Source organism: Psammomys obesus, unplaced genomic scaffold (assembly GCF_907164565.1).
Source record: "Psammomys obesus unplaced genomic scaffold, mPsaObe1.curated_primary_1811, whole genome shotgun sequence".
In the NCBI taxonomy this organism is placed as follows: Eukaryota; Metazoa; Chordata; class Mammalia; order Rodentia; family Muridae; genus Psammomys; species Psammomys obesus.
In genome coordinates, this window is record NW_026596095.1 from 20,397,660 (window position 1) to 20,417,892 (window position 20,233).

The window sequence follows — 20,233 nt, forward strand, 5'->3', positions numbered from 1 at the left end:
TTTCTTTCTTTCTTTCTTTCTTTCTTTCTTTCTTTCTTTCTTTCTTTTCTCTCTCCTTCCTTCCTTCCTTCCTTCCTTCCTTCCTTCCTTCCTTCCTTCCTTCCTTCCTTCCTTCCTTCCTTCCTTCCTTCCTTTTGCCATGGGAACCAAATCAAATTCACTTTCACTTCTAAAGTCTTCCATAGTGTAGCCTCATTTAGTCTCCAAACTGTGCCTCGACGGTGTTACAATGCTACAAATTTTCATATCAAAGTAGGGTTCCCCCTCCTCCCACACAGTAGGACTCCCCCTCCCCCAAGGTGTACTAGAGTTTCACACTGGTGCACTTCTCCTGCACACCTCAGCTCCTTTCCGCTGGTTAATCCCTGACCGGATGCAGCCCTGTATACAGTGCCCATTTGACAGCATGCAGTCCCTAAGAGTGACAGTACACAGCCCCTGAAGAGCGGATGCTCACAGCAAAACCTGACAAGATGAGCAAAACGAGAGTGAGTTTTGCTCACTCTCGTGCGCTAGAAAGCAATACATGTCATAGGATGCCAGTTTCATCTAAAATGTCAGAGCAAACATGGCTCATACTCTCCTAATTACAAAAGATGATATTTGTGATTATTAATTGATTGGGGAATAAAGAGAGTTTTAAAAACTCTCATTCAGACTTATAGGTGCAGATTTTTATAGTGAATAGATATTTATTTTAGGAAAAAAATAAGGTAGATCATAGAATATCATTTCCACCTCCTCACATATTACGGTTGAGGAAGGCAGGGTGTCCACTTGCCTTGAAGCTAACTTCAGTGGGGCCTTAATTGTCCTCACAATCTCCTCAGAATGAGCTGGGGCAACAAGAAGGGCCATTCAGGAGTTCCACTATTGTAACCAACTTACTACCCACAAGCCCTTGAGAATGCATGAATAGCAGCCTACTGTTCATATCTTATTTTATTATTACTGTTTGACAATATCTCATGTTTCCCCCATCTCCATAGGCCTTGAATCTTTGTCTCCTGTGTTATTTTTAGTCATCCTCTCGAGAAGGAACAAAAATTGATCTGGGCTTGTAGCACATTGACTTTTCACAAAGCAGCCTTCTGAGCCAGCCCTGTAAAATGTTGGCTGTATGTGACCTTTCATCTCTGTCCGTTTCAAACGGCTCCTGCTAAGCAACCAGAGTGGATGGAAATCGCTGTCTGAAAAGGCCTTACTTTAAGGACTGGATACAGTGGCTCAAATGTTGCTTCAGCTCTTCTTCCTTTTCATAGGACTCCAGCACACTGTGCGCTTCATCGTGGTGATAGCAATAGATTTTATAAATATCTTCCAGTGGTCCTTTAATCTGCAAGAATACCTCTCCTGAGCAATGCAAAACAAAGACAGAATGACGGCATCAGACCAAAGTGATATTTCATGTGCTGCTACTCAGTGCTAACTATTGTGACAAGTTAAGTGTGTCTCACCTGATGCCCAGATTGTCTGGAAAGACAACTCGACACTGAGTGGATAGTTCCCTCTTTTCTTTCTTCCTCCCTCTCTTCTCCTCCTTCTCTCTGTGCCTCTACCCATCCCCTTTCTTCTTTTCTTCCTTTTATAAAGTAAATGATGAAGAGTTTGCTGTGCGGAACCACAGTTAAGAGCAGGCTGGGTTAGAGTGGTCTGCCTATGTTTAAATCAAGCTGTGCTGCCAAAGGGCTTTGAGACTTGAGAAAATGATTTTAATTCTCTGACCATTTCCTCATCTATAAATTACCAGCTATAAGAGATTCAATTTCATAGAGATAATTATAATTATAATTAAGAGAGGTAGTGTGCAAAACCCAGGGAAGGGTGCAGACATAATAAATGCTCAAAATGGAAAAAGAAGTTTTTGTTGATTTATCAAAACTACAGAAAATGAAGCCAGATACAAGGTATGTGGTTTTATTGATATTTAGTCTACTAACAACATTTCCTAAGTATTTCTGGAAGGTGAACAGTAGAATTTAGATTAAAAAAAAAAAAAGAATAGGGGAGTAGGTGGAGAAATGGTTCAACAGTTAAGAGTGCTCACTGTTCTCCCAGGGAATCCAAATTTGGTTACCAACCCCCATAGCAAGTGGCTAACAACTACCTCTAACTCCAGGTCAGGGGATCTCGCACCCCCTTCTAGCCTTTGTGGCCACTTGTCCACGTGTGACATAAACACAAAAATAACTTGTAAAACTAATTAAAACACATAGAGCATTTCTCCCTACATAATAACAAGAAAGGGGGTTCATTATTCCTTGTAAAGTTCGATGGTATAATATTGTGAAGCAATGCTGGGAGAGTCTCTTCATGAAACAGCTTGGACCAATTGTGTCCAGACATTCAGCCCAGACGTCTTTGATATCGTGGTAAAATCAGAAATGTAAGTAGTGGGCCTCGTAGATGCCTGATGAAAGTCTGATTTAATCACTCACTCCAGCACTTAAAACCAAGCATAAGCATTCGACGTTCAGGGCAATGCACAGGAAGCACGGGACAGGACCTGTTCTCAAGAGCATTGCAAAAAGCATTGGGAATAATTTGGAAGCAGAACTGACTGCAAGGGCTGCGCTGGTTGGCAGTGATGTAGACCTGCTCTACGCAGGATAGGAGGAAGTCAGTCTTCCAACAGAAACAGGATGGTCTTGAGCATTTTAAACATGTCTTATACATAGAACTGCTTCTTCCTCTACATGCATGAAGAGATAAGAGGCTGTTTATCCGTAAGAATTAGGAATGAATAAATCAGAATTGAAAGCAGATAAATGGCTTTTCTCAAGTCCTGCCAGGAGGGGACAAAGCCAGGCTTACAGGCCACATGGTGTTCTTGAATTTCAGTCCTCACACACTGGAGCTCTGCTGTGAACTCTGGCTGAGGTGCGAAGACTGCTAAAGTCAGGTTCAGAAACCAGGGCTTGTGTAGTGACTTCAGGAGTAATTCCATTGTTTTAATTTTCTGCATCTATGTACCTTTGAATTGTTTGGGATACTTCTTAAGTATCCCACTCATTTATAGCTGTATCCAACAAATAAAAGACTTTTGTTTCCTCCTCCTTATATGGATTTTTTTAATCTACTTATAGCTAGATAAGAGAGAGAGAGAGAGAGAGAGACTTGCAATTCACCTGGAATTAAGCCAGTGAATTGCACATCTTTACAGCTGAAGGGATGAGGGATTCTTTCTGTTTCTGGGATTTAATGGGTTGATCTTTCTCCTAACATAAGTCCTGAAGATCTGCCCTTTAAAACCACAGTACACACGGAAAAAAAACAGTTAACATTAGAAAATAAGACAGGAAAGCAAGTGAGTTAAAGGTTGATTAGGAAGGGAGACTCCAAGTAGCACAACTGGGTAGAAATGAGACGACTGGGACAGACCTAAGCCTTAGAAGTGATGCCAGTGGCAGGCTTGGAGAGAGGCCCCCTGTATCAGAGCCGACCCATCCCCACACAAGATGATGTTACAAGTATGTATATTCATGACGAGTGGAGATAAAAAGGGAGGAATAAAGGACAGCCTGACAAAATACATGTGATCAAATCAGAAGATTAAGACACAAAGATCGTGCTCACTTTCATGTGAGTAAACCATCACCTGCAGATCCCCTTGTTCTTTCACAGAAGAGTCCCAGAATTTCTAAGTCTCCTCTTAATAGCAAAAAGCCTTAAAAAGAAATTCTCTGAGCAAAATTCTGTTGGGGCTCTAATAGTAATTATTGAAGTTAAAATATATTTAAGTACTCTAATTGAAAGTCATTTATTCACCCAGGGGCCAGCTATAACATTGGTGGGCAGAATATTTGATTTCCCTCCCAGCCCATTCTGCTTCATAATAGTGCTGATGAAGTGAGGTGTCTTTCGGCCAGAAGTGATTCTGTTTCCACGGTAACGTAAGTCTCAGCTGCATTTCTTCAGTGGTGAAGGACAACTGCTCAGTCTAATGTATGTGTTCTGGGAGGGTGATTAGGAGTGGAGAACGGACTGAACCAAGACCAGGGAAGGGTAATTTCACTCTGGCTGCGAGACACAAAGGCACCAGAATCTTATAAAACAAAATTACCATCTTCTTTTTAAAAATTCTACAACTGACATTTGTTTTTCTCTTTCTTTCTTTCTTTCTTTCTTTCTTTCTTTCTTTCTTTCTTTCTTTCTTTCCTTCTTTCTTTCTTCCTTTCCTGACATTCCCCTGAAAGCAACTATCCTTCAATCAAATCAAAACAAACAAACGAACAAAAAAACAACTGTGTTTTAAATGCCTTTAAAAGCAACTTCTCAAACAGTCTCTGTCCGGCACATCATTTGTTCCTCACTGATGTAAATGTGCCTGGGTTCTGCTTTTATGTTCTTGTTGATTCACCTCTTCTCTTCTTTTATTAGCCCATGCCTCCCCATAAGACAGGGCCACAGTGTGTGGTGTGGAATCTGTATCATTCTAAATTTCCTCTGTCAGTATGCGAACTTCAGGTAAAGCCATGATATTCAAGGAAGCTACTTGCCCTAGGCTTTGAATTTTAAAAAAGTGGCTCAGAAGGGAACGAATATGCCTATTCTTTTGAGCTCACCTTTCTTTTCTTTTTCTTTTCTTTTTCTTTTTTGTACCAAGCGCTGTATTGGATTGACTGTTTTTTACCAAGCGCTTTAGCTTGTATTGGGGACACGAAGAACCAACCTTTCATTCAAACGGTTTATATGAGCCAGCAAGGGCGAGAGAGAAGTTTGCACTCACCGTGCCATGTGAAAGTGCAATGCTAGAGTTGGGCAGCACAGAAGGGACATAGTCAGGCTGTAGGGAGCTGTAAGTGAATACACAAGCTTAAAGATTGGGGTACAGACAGCCTCTCTGCATGGCCTAGGAGAGAAAAGATTCAGATTTGGGGTTGTGGTGCTGTCGTCTCCTCCTCTCATCTAGCTGCATTCCACTTTTTTTTTTTTTCTAAAGCAATAGAAGGTTTGGTTGCTCCAGATACTTTTGGTATAAGAACATGTGCTTATTTCTCTGTGATGCAAAAAACCTGAAGGTGAAGCAAAGCCGTCTTGAGCCACCGACTTGAGGACGTAGGCACCCAGGCTTTTCTATCACAGAGAAATAAGCATGTCTTCTTATGCCACACAGGTTTGTTTTTTCTTTTCTTTCTCTCTTTCTTCCAGATGAGCTGAACTCTAGCTAATACGCTACATTTCTTTTCTTCTTCTGAAGGAAATATTTTAGGAGAAATACTTACTCATAAGATTTTGTTCATGAAATGTGTGAAATGTGACACTGTTACTTATGAAAAGTTTAAAGTAGAAAGTGAATTGTGTATAAGCAAAAAAATTACAAGTTCAATTCTAAAAACCAGCTGATGACATTTTAAAAGAATTTTAGTTAAAAATTAAAAGTCTGAGCCAGGCATGGTGGTGCACACTTGTAATCCCAGCACTCGGTGAAGCAGAGGCAGACAGATCTCTGTGAGTTCGAGGCCAGCCTCGTCTACAAAGAGAGTCCAGGATAGCCAAGGGCACACACACACACACACTCACAGAGAGAGAGAGAGAGAGAGAGAGAGAGAGAGAGAGAGAGAAAGAGAGAGAACCTGTCTTTAAAAACCAAAACCAAAACCAAAACCAAACAAAAAATTAGAGTCCTGGCCCCGCCCCTAGAAGAAGAGCTTTAAGCAGTTAATTGGCTGATGAGTGAGAGAGAAAAAGTCTTCTACAAAGACAAGCCCCTGATAGGTTTGGACTATAGTTTAAAAATTGAATTGCAATAGCTGTTATGAAGCATATGTCTCAATACATTTTTGGTAAAAGTATCTTTACATATATATAAAAAGTGTTTTTTTTTTCTTTTTTATCATTTTTAAAAATTTAATATAATTTTTTTATAATTTATTCCCTTTACATCCCAATGGTAGGACCCTCCTTCATCTCCTCCTGGTCTCGTCCTCTCTCCCTCTTACCTCCTCTTCCCCTCTGCTATTTCTCACAAAGGAGGAGCCCTCCTCCCCTACCATCTGATCCCAGCTTGTCAAGTCTCATTAGGACTGCTTGCATCCTCTTCCTTTGTGGCCTGACAATACTCACTCCACCCCCAACCAGAGGGAAGTGATCAAATAGGCAACAGAGTCAATGCTAGAGACAGTCTGTGCTCCCCTTACTAGGAAACCTACATGGAAACTGAACTGCCTATTGACTACTTTTGAGCAGGGGGTCTAGGTCCTCTTCATGCATGGTCCTTGGTTGGTACCTCAGTCTCTACAGGTCCCCATGGGCCAAGATGTGTTGGCTCTGTTGTTCTTCTTATGGATCTCCTGTATGCTCTGGGTCCTTCTATTCCCTGACTCTTTCCTAGGACTCCTTGCTTCCGCTCGAAGTTAGGCTGTGAGTCTTAGCATCTGCTTCAATATTCTGTTGGCTAGAGTCATTTAGAGGACATCTGTGGTAGGCTCCCATCTTGTTTCCTCTCTTCAACTGCTTCCAGTGTTTATTCTATTTGCCCTCCTGAATGAGATTTAAGCATCCTCCCTAGGGCCCTCCTTGTTATTTAGCTTCTTTAGGTCTGTGGATTGTAGTTATCCTGTATTATACGGCTAATAACCCACTTACAAGTGAGTACATTCCATGCATGAATTACCACTAAATTACTTTTAGAGAAAAAAATTAAAGGTCCGAGTTATCTCTCAAAGTTTTTTTGTGGTTTTAGGTAAACTTGTTTGTCAAGACAGAATATTCAGAATACAGAGAAGGGACTAGGATGGCTCCCAAGACATGAACATATGTGGCCACTGTTTGAAAGGAAGATTAGAGGTCTGGGTGTGATGCTATAGGCTTCTAGATGCCATTTTCCTGGGTGGCAAAGCTTAGACATATCATGCCCAACACCTTGTCTGTAGCATGCAGAAGATCCAAGGTGTGCTTCCTGTAGCCTGGTTATGTACCTTTGGGCAGGAGCCCAGCTGTTTGGACTGAAGAAACTGGGTTAGCCAGCCATCGTCACCTCTCCCCTTTCCCCTGGATGTATCTGTTCTTTAAGACTGGAGAGTGATGGGGAAAAGTGAGAAGTTGGAAGATTGGATGCTACTTAAGGAAGCCACAGTCCTTTGCTTTAGCCTCACTGGAGACTGCTGAGGGTATCCAGGGGACCCGGTCAGAATGTGCAATTCAATTCAAATTCAGGTCACGAGTGGGATGTACTCCCATAGGATTAAAATAGATGTAGACCTTGAGTATCAGTTTTATTACAGTATTTAAAGAAAAACAATGTTTTCAGGAGAGAAGGCTGAAAACTTATATAAATCCTTAAAATAAAGTAACACTTCAGTGTTTTTTCTTGTCTGGAGCTATTACTTCAGGTGATAGCCTGGGACTTATGATAATTCTCTCCTGATTTCAAAATATTTTAGCAAAAGCTTTTCAAAAGCAATATTGTGAGAGATGTTCAGAAAAATGTAGCCATTTGGCTTTTAATTCTAAAGCCCTGGTGGGAAAGGACCCCATTTTCAGGTCAGTAATTTTAGGAGTCAAAGATGTGTGTGGAACTGAGACCAGTGATGGAAACTTGACCATGAGGAGGAAAACAGGGAAAAAGGAGACAGGAGGTGTGTCCTGTCTGTGACCTCACCACGTCCAAAGCTGTGGGAAACTGTGTGTGCAGTCCGGCTGGGCTCTCAAAGAAGAGCCTTCCTGCAGTTGACCTGGCATCGCCCCAGGATTCCCCACCAATGGAGGTGGCCTTGCCGCTGAGCAAGACAAACTGGGGTGCATTCATGGGGAGTGGAGACGGACAGGAAACAGAATGGAAGGAAGTCTGGCCTGGGTTTCTTTCAGCATGTTTCTAGAGTTTGTAGTGTAATGTGGGCAAATCAAACTCTTACCCGTTTTTTTCTCAACAACGGGGTGCATGCTTGTTAGTCCCGCTCTGACACTCAAGAACGCAGCTATGGATTTTGTGGTAACTTGTGGTCCTGACGGGAAGCCTGTTTGCTTTCTGCATATGTCAGTGCCAGGACGGGAATCCCCGCAGCTGACATACTGAGACCAGGCTGGTTCTCTGAGAAAGCTTACAGTCGGCTGGCTGAATGAAGGCTCAGCAGCCTTTCCCTGCCCAGGGTCAATAGTACAGAGGATGGCCCCATTCTTAGATCAGCCCATAATTCTCCCATATCTCACCTTAGCAAATACCTCTTTTGAGAGTACCTGCTACTGTTCTATCATACGTACCAGCCTCTAACCATAACACTGGCCAAAACTGCAGGCTGACTTAGGTACAACTTAACTGTTTTATCTCTATATTTCATGCATCAGTAAGTACTTGTACTCTCAGCCCTTGGGGACATACCAGTCACTCAGTAGACAAAAAAAAGCTCTTCTAATGGGGCTTGCATTGAGAGGGAGGAGTGTACCTTAGATCCTGTGTTCATCTGCTGTGGAGGTCTTGCCATCTCCATTTAAAATATGAACAAATGAATGCAGCAGCTATTGCTAGTTGTGAATCTGTTCTTCTGAGCTCTTCTGCCAAATTCATAGAATTTGGATTGACAATGCACCCAGTTGAAAATATAGGTCTGGTGTTCCTCAAGTTTCTGGTGGCTATGAGCGGCAAAGCCCGCCTTCATAAGCATGTTTGCATGCGTGTTGTGAAATAAAACCATGTGTAAAATACTCCCCTCAAAGCGAAAAGGACTTCACAAGGAAGCACCTTTTCTACATCTTACAGGAAGTGGTGGCTGAAACTGGAACAGCTATCCTGGAGCCATAATTTCAAATCTGCAAGTTGTAGAGTTTGCAGGAAAAAACAAAAACAAAAACAAAAACAAACAAACAAACAAACAAACAAAAAGACGCTGTGAAGAGCCATACAGATCTCAGATTACAGTGATAGGAAACTCTTGTTATGGAAGAAAAATGAGTCCATTTTAGCTCAGTCTACTGGTTAGTTTTCTACCCAGAAACAAGTAAATGCAATCATCGTCAATCCAAGGGGTCTTCCCCCAGCCTGAGCTGTAGTGATGCGGTCACAGTTAAAGCCATAATCTGTCCCCTCCAAAGCTGTGCTGTTCCTGAGCTTAGTGTGCCTCCAGGATTCGTCCCGCTGTGCTCAGCAGCAGTTAGCCTCCTGGAGGACAGATGTGCTCAGGGGTGCACAGACACTGCTGCTGCAGCTGCTGCTGGCATTCAGAGGTTGTTCCCTTGTACATCCTGTGCCATGTCTGACTTGTTACGAGTTCGCTCAAGTCAGCCTTCCACCTCCTAGTGCTCCTGTCATAGCGCAGCTGTTACTCCAGTCAGCCGCCTGAACTCACTCTTCTCTGAGACTAGACTCCTAGGACTCTCCCCTACCCCCCAAGAAATAAATCCTAGCACACCCCAAACCTCTTCTGACCTCACTTGTTAGACTGGGAGCTCAACCCCAATACTTCAGCCTAGCAACATGTCCCTCAAAAGTCTTGCTTTTCTGTGTGGACTTTTAAATCCTTGACCAAGAATACCCAGGATTTTCACAGTTATTTTTTTTTTTCTGGAACTGACAGCTTTCCTGTCACTGCTTATGTGTGAGAAATCATGATTTTTTTTTCAACTCTTCATCTGGATCTCTCCCAACACTGGCTATGTATACTCCAGTAAGCTGCTGGCTGGGAAATATATATATATATATATATATATATATATATATATATATATATATATGTGTGTGTGTGTGTGTGTGTGTGTATATATATACACACACACACACATAGACCATATACATACATACATACATATAAATATACATATATTTCCCTCCCTCCCCCTCTTTACTTTCCCTCCCTCTTCCTCTTGGAAAACTCAATGACCCACCCTGAAGCATTTCCTACAGGGCACCATGGCATGAGTTCTCAGCAACACTTCATCTAACAAAGGAGTCTTTTACTGCTCAGAGACAAATTCTTATGTGTTGCAAGAGACAAAGCTTTACAAAAATGCAGAACTACTTTAGAACAACAGAGGCTAACCTATGAACCTCAGATACGGGAAACTCTAAACTCTATCTTCCTCTTAGTATAAACTCACCCTCAGGAAAAAGCATACAAGAAAGTATAGTTTCCTGTTCACAAGCTTCTTCCAGTCCTTTTCTCTCTATACTGTGCATGAGGTGAGCGTGTAAAGCGGACTACAGCATATTCTTGACAGCCTTCTTTAACATATTTTGAAGCATCACAACATGCAAGCATATCTAAGACAACACGGTCAGTAGGTGGTTCTCTAATGCTATCTAACAAACTATTGTTCCGAAGCATATTGGATTAAAACAACCATTTTGAATTCCAGTTATCGTTTGGTGTGCTCACTGGGCTCAGCAGAGTGGTTCTTTGACTTCATGCTCTCTGGGAATGCAGTTGTGGAAGGACATCACTGGACAGTGATTGTCAAGATGTCCCATTCACAAGTCTAATCCCTTGACAGAAATGTGGGCATGTGGCTTTGCTGGAATCCTGTGATGGCTGAGCCATTTCCTCTACCCCCTCCATGTTTCCCCACAACATCTTTCCATCAAGGGAGACGGTCCTCTTAATTGGCATCATTACAAAAGTAGACATCGGTCTACATTCTTGGACCTTAGCCCTGTTACTGACACAGTGTCATTTCCATTGCTTGTGTGAGTCAGAGTCAATGTGGGTGTAGGCTACTTGGCAGTGTGAAAGCTGAAAGCCGTGGTTCATTGAGAGCAGTTCTTGGGAAACCAGCTTCTGAAATTACCACTCACTCTGCCATAGAAGTGACATATGATAAGCTAAACCTCTTCTCTTAAAATAAAATGTATCATTGTGCATATGAATTAAAAAGATGCATAGCTATCTGGAGGGATAATCCAAATCTTATGTTTGTAAAACATGACTAAAACTTTCAAAAAGAATTTGCATTATACTCAATTGTTACATAGAAGAAACCAAACTTTATAAATAGATGTGCACAATTAACATGGCTAGGATAATAGCAGTTCAGCTACATCATGTGTATTAAGAGTAAGCCCTGTATATTCTTTACACTTGATTTTATTAAACCCTCATAAAACTCATATGAGGTATGTGCCGCTGCCTTTAATTTCCAGATACGAAGCTGCACTTCAATGAGGTTTCATAACTTGCATAAGACCTAGCTAAGGGAAGAGACAGAATCCAATTCAACCTGATATTAAAAGACGTTATTATCCCCTAAATTCTGTACCATCTTTATTTTATTTGCTTTCTGTTTCATAGAATACATTCTATTTAAATGTAAACAAGAACCAAAGCTCATACATCCCTCTGTAGAAATTTTAAAACACCTTTCCTATCTAGATCCAGTATAGATTTTTAAATTTACTTTCTATTTTTGTACTGGAATCCAGATAGTTCCCTCAAAACTCTCAGATCTGTAAGCATGTGCATCTATTTATAAACTTGGACATCATCCAAATGCCAAGGTTTGTTGAGTCCATTTCTCCTCCTCATTTGTCGAGGTATCTAGTGAATCTGGCACTACAGCTGTGAGCCACAAACTCTCGTTCTTGCTGTCTGAAGACACAGGGGTGGGACACCTGTGCTTTTCATTTTGTGGTAACATGATTTTGGAAACATCTCACCCAATCAATTTATGTTATGAAATCTAAGTGGTAGAAGATTTAGGAGTGGGAACTGCCCTTGAGCTCTGACCTGATGGATGTACCATGAGGATCCTGGAGGCCTCCTGGCACTGTGTCTAAGTCACACTGGAATACTAATGAAATTTCCCACACTGTCCTGATATGGGGCCTTTACCTTTTTCTCATAAAGATTGGTTTTTTGTTGTTGTTGTTTGTTTTGTTTGGCATGCAGGCAATTGCAACCCTTCTAAATCAGTCAAGTCCAAATCCAAAAGCTACAATTCAAATCAAGTTTTCCTCAGCATTTGAATTGAAATATTTTTCTTCTGTGATTCTGTATGAGTTTACTATTGTTATGCAAAGCCATCGTCCCCAAACTTAAAAGACTGAGAGCAACTGTTTGCTAGGGTTGATGGTTGGGCAGGGTTTCATCAGGATGGCTTGGTCTCCCTGTGGGGCTGACAGACTTACCACATGTTTGCAGTCAGTTGGGTCAACAGTGTCTGGCATCTGGCTGAGGAGAACTGCACTCGAAGGCCATTTCTATATTTCTAGGAATGGCTCGGTAGTTTGGACTTCTCTCTTTATGATCACAGAGTAGATTCATTATGCAGTTATGAAATATCACTTTGCCACCTCCGTTTATTAGAGTCAGCTCAGAAACCAAAGCTTTAGCCGATGCTTTTAAAATTATAGCCTTACTATCTCCTCCTTCTTTCATAAGATTCCCTGCACTCTGCCCAAAGTTTCGCTATAAGTCTCAGCATCTGCTCTGATACCCTGCAGGGTAGAGCCTTTCAGAGACCCTCTGTGGTAGGCTCCTGTCCAATTCCTTCTTTTCTCCCTCTTCTGATGTCCAACCCCTTTGCCTTTCTGAATGGGGATTGAGCATCTTAGCCAGTCCTCCTTCCTGATTAGCTTCCTTAGGTGTACAGATTTTAGTATGTTGATCCTATATAATATGTCTAATTATAATATGTCCACTTATGAGTAAGTATATACCCTGTGTGTCTTTCTGCTTCTGGGATACCTCACTCAGGATGATCTTTTCCAGTTCCCACCATTTGCCTGAAAATTTCATGATTTCCTTGTTTTTTATTGCTGAGTAATATTCCATTGTGTAGATGTAGCACAATTTCTGTTTCCATTCCTAGACTGAGGGGTATGTTTCCAGCTTCTGGCTATTACAAATAAAGCTGCTACAAACATGGCAAATGTCCTGGAGAGGACAGGAACTCCAAAAGGAGAGCAACAAAACCAAAAAATCTGGGCACAGGGGTCTTTTCTGAGACTGATACTCCAACAAAAGACCATTCATGGAGATAACCTAGAACCCCTGCACAGATGTAGCTCATGGCAGTTCAGTGTCCAAGTGGGTTCCATAGTAATGGGAAAAGGGACCGTCTCTAACATGAACTGATTGGTCTGCTCTTTGTTCACCTCCTGAGTGAGGAGCAGCCTTACCAGGCCACAGAAGAAGACAATGCAGCCACTCCTGATGAGACCTGATAGACTAGGATAAGAAGGAAGGGGAAGAGGACCTCCCCCATCAGTGAACTTGGGGAGGGACATGAGTAGAGAAGGGGGAGGGAGCATGGAATTGGGAGGGGAGGAGGGAAGGAGCTACATGGGAGATACAAAGTGAATAACTGTAATTAATAAAAAGAAAAAAGAAAATAAAATTATAGCCTTTAGGGGCTGCAGAGATGGCTCAGAGGTTGAGAGCACTGACTGCTCTTCCAGAGCTCATGAGTTCAATTCCCAGCAACCACATGGTGGCTCACAACTACCTATAGTGAGATCTGGTGCTCTCTTCTGGCATGTAGGTATACATGCAGACAGAATATTGTATACATATACATAATAAATAAATCTTAAAAATATAGCCTTTATTGTCTTAGTTTTCTAAAACTGTTTTTATAATCAATCTTTCCCAGTTATAATTCATGACTAGTAAATTTGAAAGTATAAGCATCTTTAGTTGAATGTTCTCTGAGAAGTATAAGTTGTTTCTAACTTTGAAACTTGAACTGATTTTATACTCATAAAGGAAAATAGAGGCAACACAAGTTTCCAGCATTTTGCACACCACACAGCTTTACTATGTTAATATAGCAAATACCCACACCATAATTGTCAGTAAAAGGAAGCAGACCTGTTTCTATAACCAAATGTTCCTTATTATTATTTTTTTTGGTATGTTGAATGCTTTTTTCTGATTGGATGTGTCTATATACTTTGGAGGCAAAATAGCACATATATGTTTGATGCTGTATTGGTCATAATGCACAAGGTTTGTGATATGAGGCTGATAGTTCCAGATGTTCTTGACCTTGATCAGTTGGTTAAACTAGGTTTCGTACTATAAGGTTACCATGTTTTCTTTTTGATATCTGACATTGCTTGTGGATAATGTTTGAGACTTTGAAATCTGTGTTCTCTAACTTTCATCTAGTATATTACATCTAATATTTATTAGTAGATTCTATATGAAACAATTATTATGATGATTGCCTACTAGTGATTTTTTTTTTATTTTCCTCTACATCTGTCTTATAAAGTAAAATCTACTGGAGAACTTTTTTTTAATTAATTAACTCTACATTCCCATTGCAGGTTCCCCGCCCTCTTCTGCTCCCAATCCCTCCCTCTCCCTTCCCCTCCACCCTACCCTCTTGTTCTCCCTTTTTCCACAAAAAAGAAGAGGTCTCCCATGGATATCAACCCCCCTTGGCATATCAAGCTGCAGTAGGAGGACGAGGAGCAACTTCCGCTATTGTGGCAAGTCAAGGCAGCCCAGTTAGGGGAAAGGCATCCAAAGGCCGGCAACAGAGTCAAAGAGCCCCTGCTCCTGCTGTTAGGAGACCCACACGAAGACTGAGCTGTACAACTGTTGCATACATGCAGAGGGCCTATTCCATCCTATTTATGCTCTGTGTTTGGCGGTTCAGTCTCTGTGAGCCCATATGGCCTCAGGGTACTTGATTCCACAGGTTTTCTTGTGGTGTCCTTAACTTCTGGAGAGCTGTTCTTAGTCCCATTCATATCAATATGTTTGTAGCTATTCATTTTGCCATACTAGTTATAACTCAGTACTAGCTTCGTGTTTGTATGCATTAATGAATGAATTAATTAAGCGTGTTTGTGTGTGTCCAGTGTATGCACGTTTAGAAGCGTGTATATAGATGTGTGAGCCTGGCCGTGTGCAGGTGGAGGTGAGAAGAGGACATTGGTGTCCTCTCTTCGCTCTGCCTTATTCTTCTGAGATAGAGCCTTTCACTGAGTCTGCTACTGCCTACTTTTCAGCTAGACTGCCAGCCAGCAAGCCTCAGCAACCCTGTCTCTGCTGTTCAGCACACAGCATAGCGTGTGCCCAGCTTTTTACCTGGGAACGGGGGATTCCCAGCTCTGTGCCCCAGCTTACGCTTGTGCTGCTAGTGTGCAAGCCTACGGAGCCATCTCAGACCAAGCTTGTCAAGTTTGTGAGCCATGTTTTGAAATAACCCGTAAATACAATGAATAAGCCCAAAAGATTCAGATAAACGGAAGACATTAAAATTCTGATTATACATATCAGTATTGAAAAGGTGTATTTATTTGAGCTGAGACACTTTCAGAATTCCTGTCGTTTTGCTTTTGTTTGTATCCTTTCTTTTTATGAGTAAGAAAAGCTACCAATTTATTTCTATTTATGATTTTTAATATTTTTAAAAATGTAACTGTAAAATCCTACAAAATATAATTTTATCATGTTAAAGAAGAGTATCAAGCCAAGCATGGTGGTCCCTGACCATGCTCCCAGCACTCAGGAGTTGAGTCAGGAGGATCATGACTTCCAGGGCAGCCTGGGCTATAGAGTGAGACACAGTCTCAAAAAAATGAAATGAGATGAAATAAAATAAAATAAGTTAGAAGTGCTCCACCAAAAGCTTCTTTCCTCAAGCCAAACACATGAAAGTTCAATTTGGGAATTTAAAAAATATTGTATATGACATGAGCTCTTATTGCTTAATGTTTGAGCTTATTCTTTGTTTGGTAAGGAGAAATTCCAATGTCTTCTTGTTTATAATCTGTTATCTATGATTGCAACCTATAAACATAAAAATCTGAAGTTAATGGTTGTTTACTAAATAGCTTAACTAGAACCCTCTCGTGCTCCTGAAGACACTGTAATGCCATCCCATAGGCCTCTCCACAGCCCTGTGGGCACATTGGCATTTCTAAATTCTGAGTAGTGAGCACTAACAAAGAAGGCGTTGACTGCCGTGGGTAAGATAATTTGATAGTTCAACAGCAAATTTATATTAACTGTCTCTTGTCGCATGCACGCCATTTTTATGTATAGAAAAGTCTGTGTACGTCTTGACCAGTTTTTACAGGTATAAAATACCAGCTTCAGTCTCCAAATATACCACGATTGATTTCATTTTAGTAAAATATTGTTTTTCTGTGATCCTTTGCTTTACCTATGTGTATTCATATTGTCCCACGCATTCACAGTATCATACTTCTGAAGATGTGTGTGTGTGTGTGTGTGTGTGTGTGCGCGTGCGCGTGCGCGCGCACATGGGTGTAGGTTCCCACAGAGGCCAGAATAGTGTGCTGGGCTCCCTGAAGTTGAAGTTACGGTGGTTGTGAGCCCCTGAACAGGGGTGGAACTTAAGTCAGCTGCAAGAGCAATATGTGTTCTTAGCCACTAAGCCCTCCCTTCAGACCCTACAATACTGAATTTTTAATTCTTGGTGACAGTAACATTTACAATGAGATCAGACAATCAATTTTGAATAATATATGCCCCAAATTAGTTTCCAGTCCTGCAATTTTGATATAAAAATTGAACCATTACTAGAGTGAACTGGCATTCCATTGGCTTTGTCAACTGACAGATACAACCATCATTGTACGGCAAAACCTCTATTAATGGTGTCACCTCGTTAATAGCCATTGCTTTTCTGTTTTATAGATTAAGGGCACCTTGTAAATAAGGTTCAGTGAAATTAATGGAGGCCAACTGTCATCTGATGCAGGCGAACAATCCTGCTGTTTGGAGCGGCTCATAAACACCCTGGAAGCAGCTATGTGTGTCTGTGTCCCATCACCTGTTTTGAGCAATCTTTTTAAAACAATGACTAATGTTTTCCGACATGAATGCTGCTGCTTCTTCAGCAGATCTCTGTCTCCTTGTTGGTTTGGGGTTGGTGATGGCAACACTAAGGTCCCTATCATATGTAATAAGAATTCTGATTTTCATATCTTCCCCATCAACTTTCTTGAGAAGTGGAAAACCAATACTTAGATTATATGAGCGCACAAAGCCTTTATTTCTGAAGGGCTTATGGCAAAACAGAGCAATCATAGCCGAGTGCCAACAGGGGAGGTGGATATAGAGCCATAGCAAGCGGCCTGCCTCTTGCTGTGGGAACTTGCAGAAGACCCCAAGCGAAGCTGCCTGCCTCGTTTGCCCACCCACGTTGCTCTTACATCTAATATGCAAGTCCCTCGACATCCACCAAGTCCACTGACTGACATCCTGTTGGCCTCATGCTTCTCATAGATCATAGTGTGTGCCACTCAGCATAGGCCAGGACACAACTAATTGCTGCGCCCAGTGATGATGGAAGGGCCGGCAGCATCAAATATACCTCCCAGGGCCACCAGAACAGCGAAGGGCCACTTGTAGCTGCTCCCTGTGTCCTCATTGTTTCAGCCAGTGCCCTGCATGTGGCATTTCAAAAGGGCCAGGCCTCTCCCAGCTTAACATGAAAGAGATGCCATTGGAGATTGAATTACCATGAATTTCAATTTTGTTTTCAGTATCGTCTGTCCTTATTCTGTACCTCCAGATGTATTCCCCACTCCTCCTCTACATGATCCTTCACACCAGCTTAATCACTTACCATATTCTAAACACACCTGCTGTTCTCTGTTAACACTAAATGGAAAGAACATTCCAAAGAATGTTCTTTTGCTCAACCTAGGCCATACTTGCCCAACTTGGACTGCACTTATCAAAATATTAGTAATGTCTTCAAACCTTCACAATATCTTGTAGTCCTTCCTTGATCCCTATCCGAAATGTTCTCATTGATGGTTTGCAGTAGCATAAAAGCACTCTGATGTTGTATCAACATACATTTTACAGTGAGCTCTGGCAGGTCAGAGATGATCTTCCCATTCCACTCTGCCCAACAGTGACACATACCATCTTCCTCATTAAGCATGCTGCTAGTCATAACCTTCCATGGGATATATGGATAATGACTAGCAGTGCTACTAAAGTGAAAACGCATTCACTCTTATGAAGAAAGAAAACACTGTCACAGTTTATTGCGGATGTTGACTCACAGGAAAGATGCAACTTAAGCCCGACCCAATCCTTTCATCATTCACCTTTCCATAAGATTAGCTTGCTGTCTAAATTTTCGACCTGCTATGGATAGTAAGTAAGTACAATTTTGTTCCTTTCTGTAGCTCTAATGTCCACTAAAAGAAAGAGGATTCAATAAAGATAGAAAGTGTGTGTGTGTGTGTGTGTGTGTGTGTGTGTGTGTGTGTGCATGCACGTGTGTGTGGGCACTGTGTGGGAGTGCCTACAGAGATGTTCCATAAAGATTAACAGCAATGGTCACTGGCGGGAGAGACAGTGGGTTTGGAGGAGTATATAAGCAATCTTTCATCCTCACCCTATAGCTCCTCAGTTGTTACAATATTTTTATAACATGTGGTAAACATATATAATTGCAAAGGTATCATTTTTTAAAATAATTCTTAGACTACACAGCACTACATGTAGATATAGAAACCTCCTTCAAGGAGTTATGTGCAATGCTCAAGACATGAAGACAATAGAATTTAGGCAGAATAATCTTCATATCGTAGTCTCTGTAGTCATTTTAAAAAACCTTGTCAGAGTAAAAAACATATACATATATAGACACACGGCTATGTAAGAGTAGAGTAGGAAACACGGACAATACAGATGTCTTAGTTCTTCAGAGATCAGAGACTTCTCATTCAAAATATTGACAATTTAAAAATCAGTCAATCCATAGATTTAAGACAAAAAAAAAAAATCCAGTGACCGAAATCAGAATAGCTACTAAAATATTTAATTCTTTAAGGACCAAGGAAGAACTGGCCATAAAACCAAATGAAAGACCATCTGGAAAGTAGAGAAAAAGCAAATTCTGTTTGTGCTCCATGCTACTGAGGGACCTCAGCAAATGGCGATAAACCCATTTGGAGATAAATGTAGGGTTTGTGTAATTACAATGAGTTTGGAGATGGAATCAGCATTTGTATATCTCCTGGGAAGCTTTGTGAGTCAGGAACATAAAACCAAAGTACCAGGGGGTTATTAAAACGCCGTTTCCTGTTGTATTGTAGAACTCGGAAGAGAATAAACATACCGATTACTTGCACGGCCGGTTCCACGTCTGTTGTGGCCTCTTCCAACAAGGACAGTAGCTTGGCTGATATCTGATGCACAGATTCAATGTTGGTAAACAGGGCCTCCACGTCCAGCCGGTCAATCTGAAAAGGCGGAAACAGCGAGCACCAGCTGACGAGAAGACAACCACTGTGTGCACTGTGCTCCCTCCTGCTAAACAGGGAGGACTTTCCCTGGGGCCCGTGCCACCCCCGCCCCTGTGAACACGCTCATCTAGGATTTCTAGCTGTAAATGTGTTACACAAATGTATTGGTTTTCATCATGGACATGGCGATGGGTGTTACAGCTCTGTCTTAAACAACAACAAAAACGTTTGACTTAAGTGTATCTCTCAATTCAAACCGCAATGAGAAGATTTAGACCTAATGGTATTTTTATGAACTGCCTTCTATGCAGACATGTACCACTAAATTTAGAATATTTTGCTGTTGGGCTGAAGAGATGGCTCAGTGGTTAAGAACACCTGCTGTTCTTCCAAAAGACCTGAGTTCAAATCCAAGCACCCACATCAGACTGCTCATAACTTCCTGTAACTCCAGCTCCAGGGGACCTATTTCCTTCTTCTGGCCTCTGTGGTTACCTGAATAGTGTGTTCTAACATACACATTACACAGAAAATTAAAAATAGAATACTGTTCTGCTTTCACAGCACAAATCAGGCCATGTCATTTTTTTTTTCAAATAACTATTTTAAAGCTGTTTTAAACAACAGATGTTCTAAAAGTGATGGCAAATAAATGTGCTGGGCAACTTCTTGGTTTTTCTGTAAATTTAATGTTCTGATTAAGGATTTGTTGTATGTTATCATTTCAGGCATATTCTCAAAAACCAGCGTGATCATTCTTGTACACTACATACATTTCACATAAAATATGATTTATTCATCTTTCATCAACTATTTCCTGAGTACCTTCTAGGCCCTCCGAAATGCAACAGAAGAGAGATGGTTGGGAGTGATTAGTGTAGAGAAAGTGATAGCCAACTCTCTGAGTGGTGGGGAGAAGTGCACTCTGATTTGGTCTTAGTTTTAAAACATATTTAATCTTTTATAATCAAACTATGTTTATTCAGGGTACAGCTACATTGATGTAGGACCTGCTGAGTCTAGTATACAACAAAAAACAAGACTTGGTGTCATCTATCCATGATTTATTGTGATTGAGGCAAAGGATGATCAGTGAGCTTGCCTTGGAGGAGC

General features: G+C 41.3%; 1 protein-coding gene across 1 annotated transcript in view; it reads right to left on the reverse strand.

Annotated features, from left to right (window-relative positions):
* Positions 1 to 20,233, reverse strand: part of Arhgef38 (Rho guanine nucleotide exchange factor 38) — a 127,440-nt gene that overhangs the window by 46,640 nt on the left and 60,567 nt on the right. Inside the window, exons 3-4 of the mRNA XM_055628332.1 lie at positions 18,994 to 19,117; positions 1,206 to 1,353 (exon numbers count right to left, since the gene is read on the reverse strand). Of these exons, the coding sequence (XP_055484307.1) occupies positions 1,206 to 1,353; positions 18,994 to 19,117 (272 nt within the window). The remainder of the gene's footprint in view (positions 1 to 1,205; positions 1,354 to 18,993; positions 19,118 to 20,233) is intronic.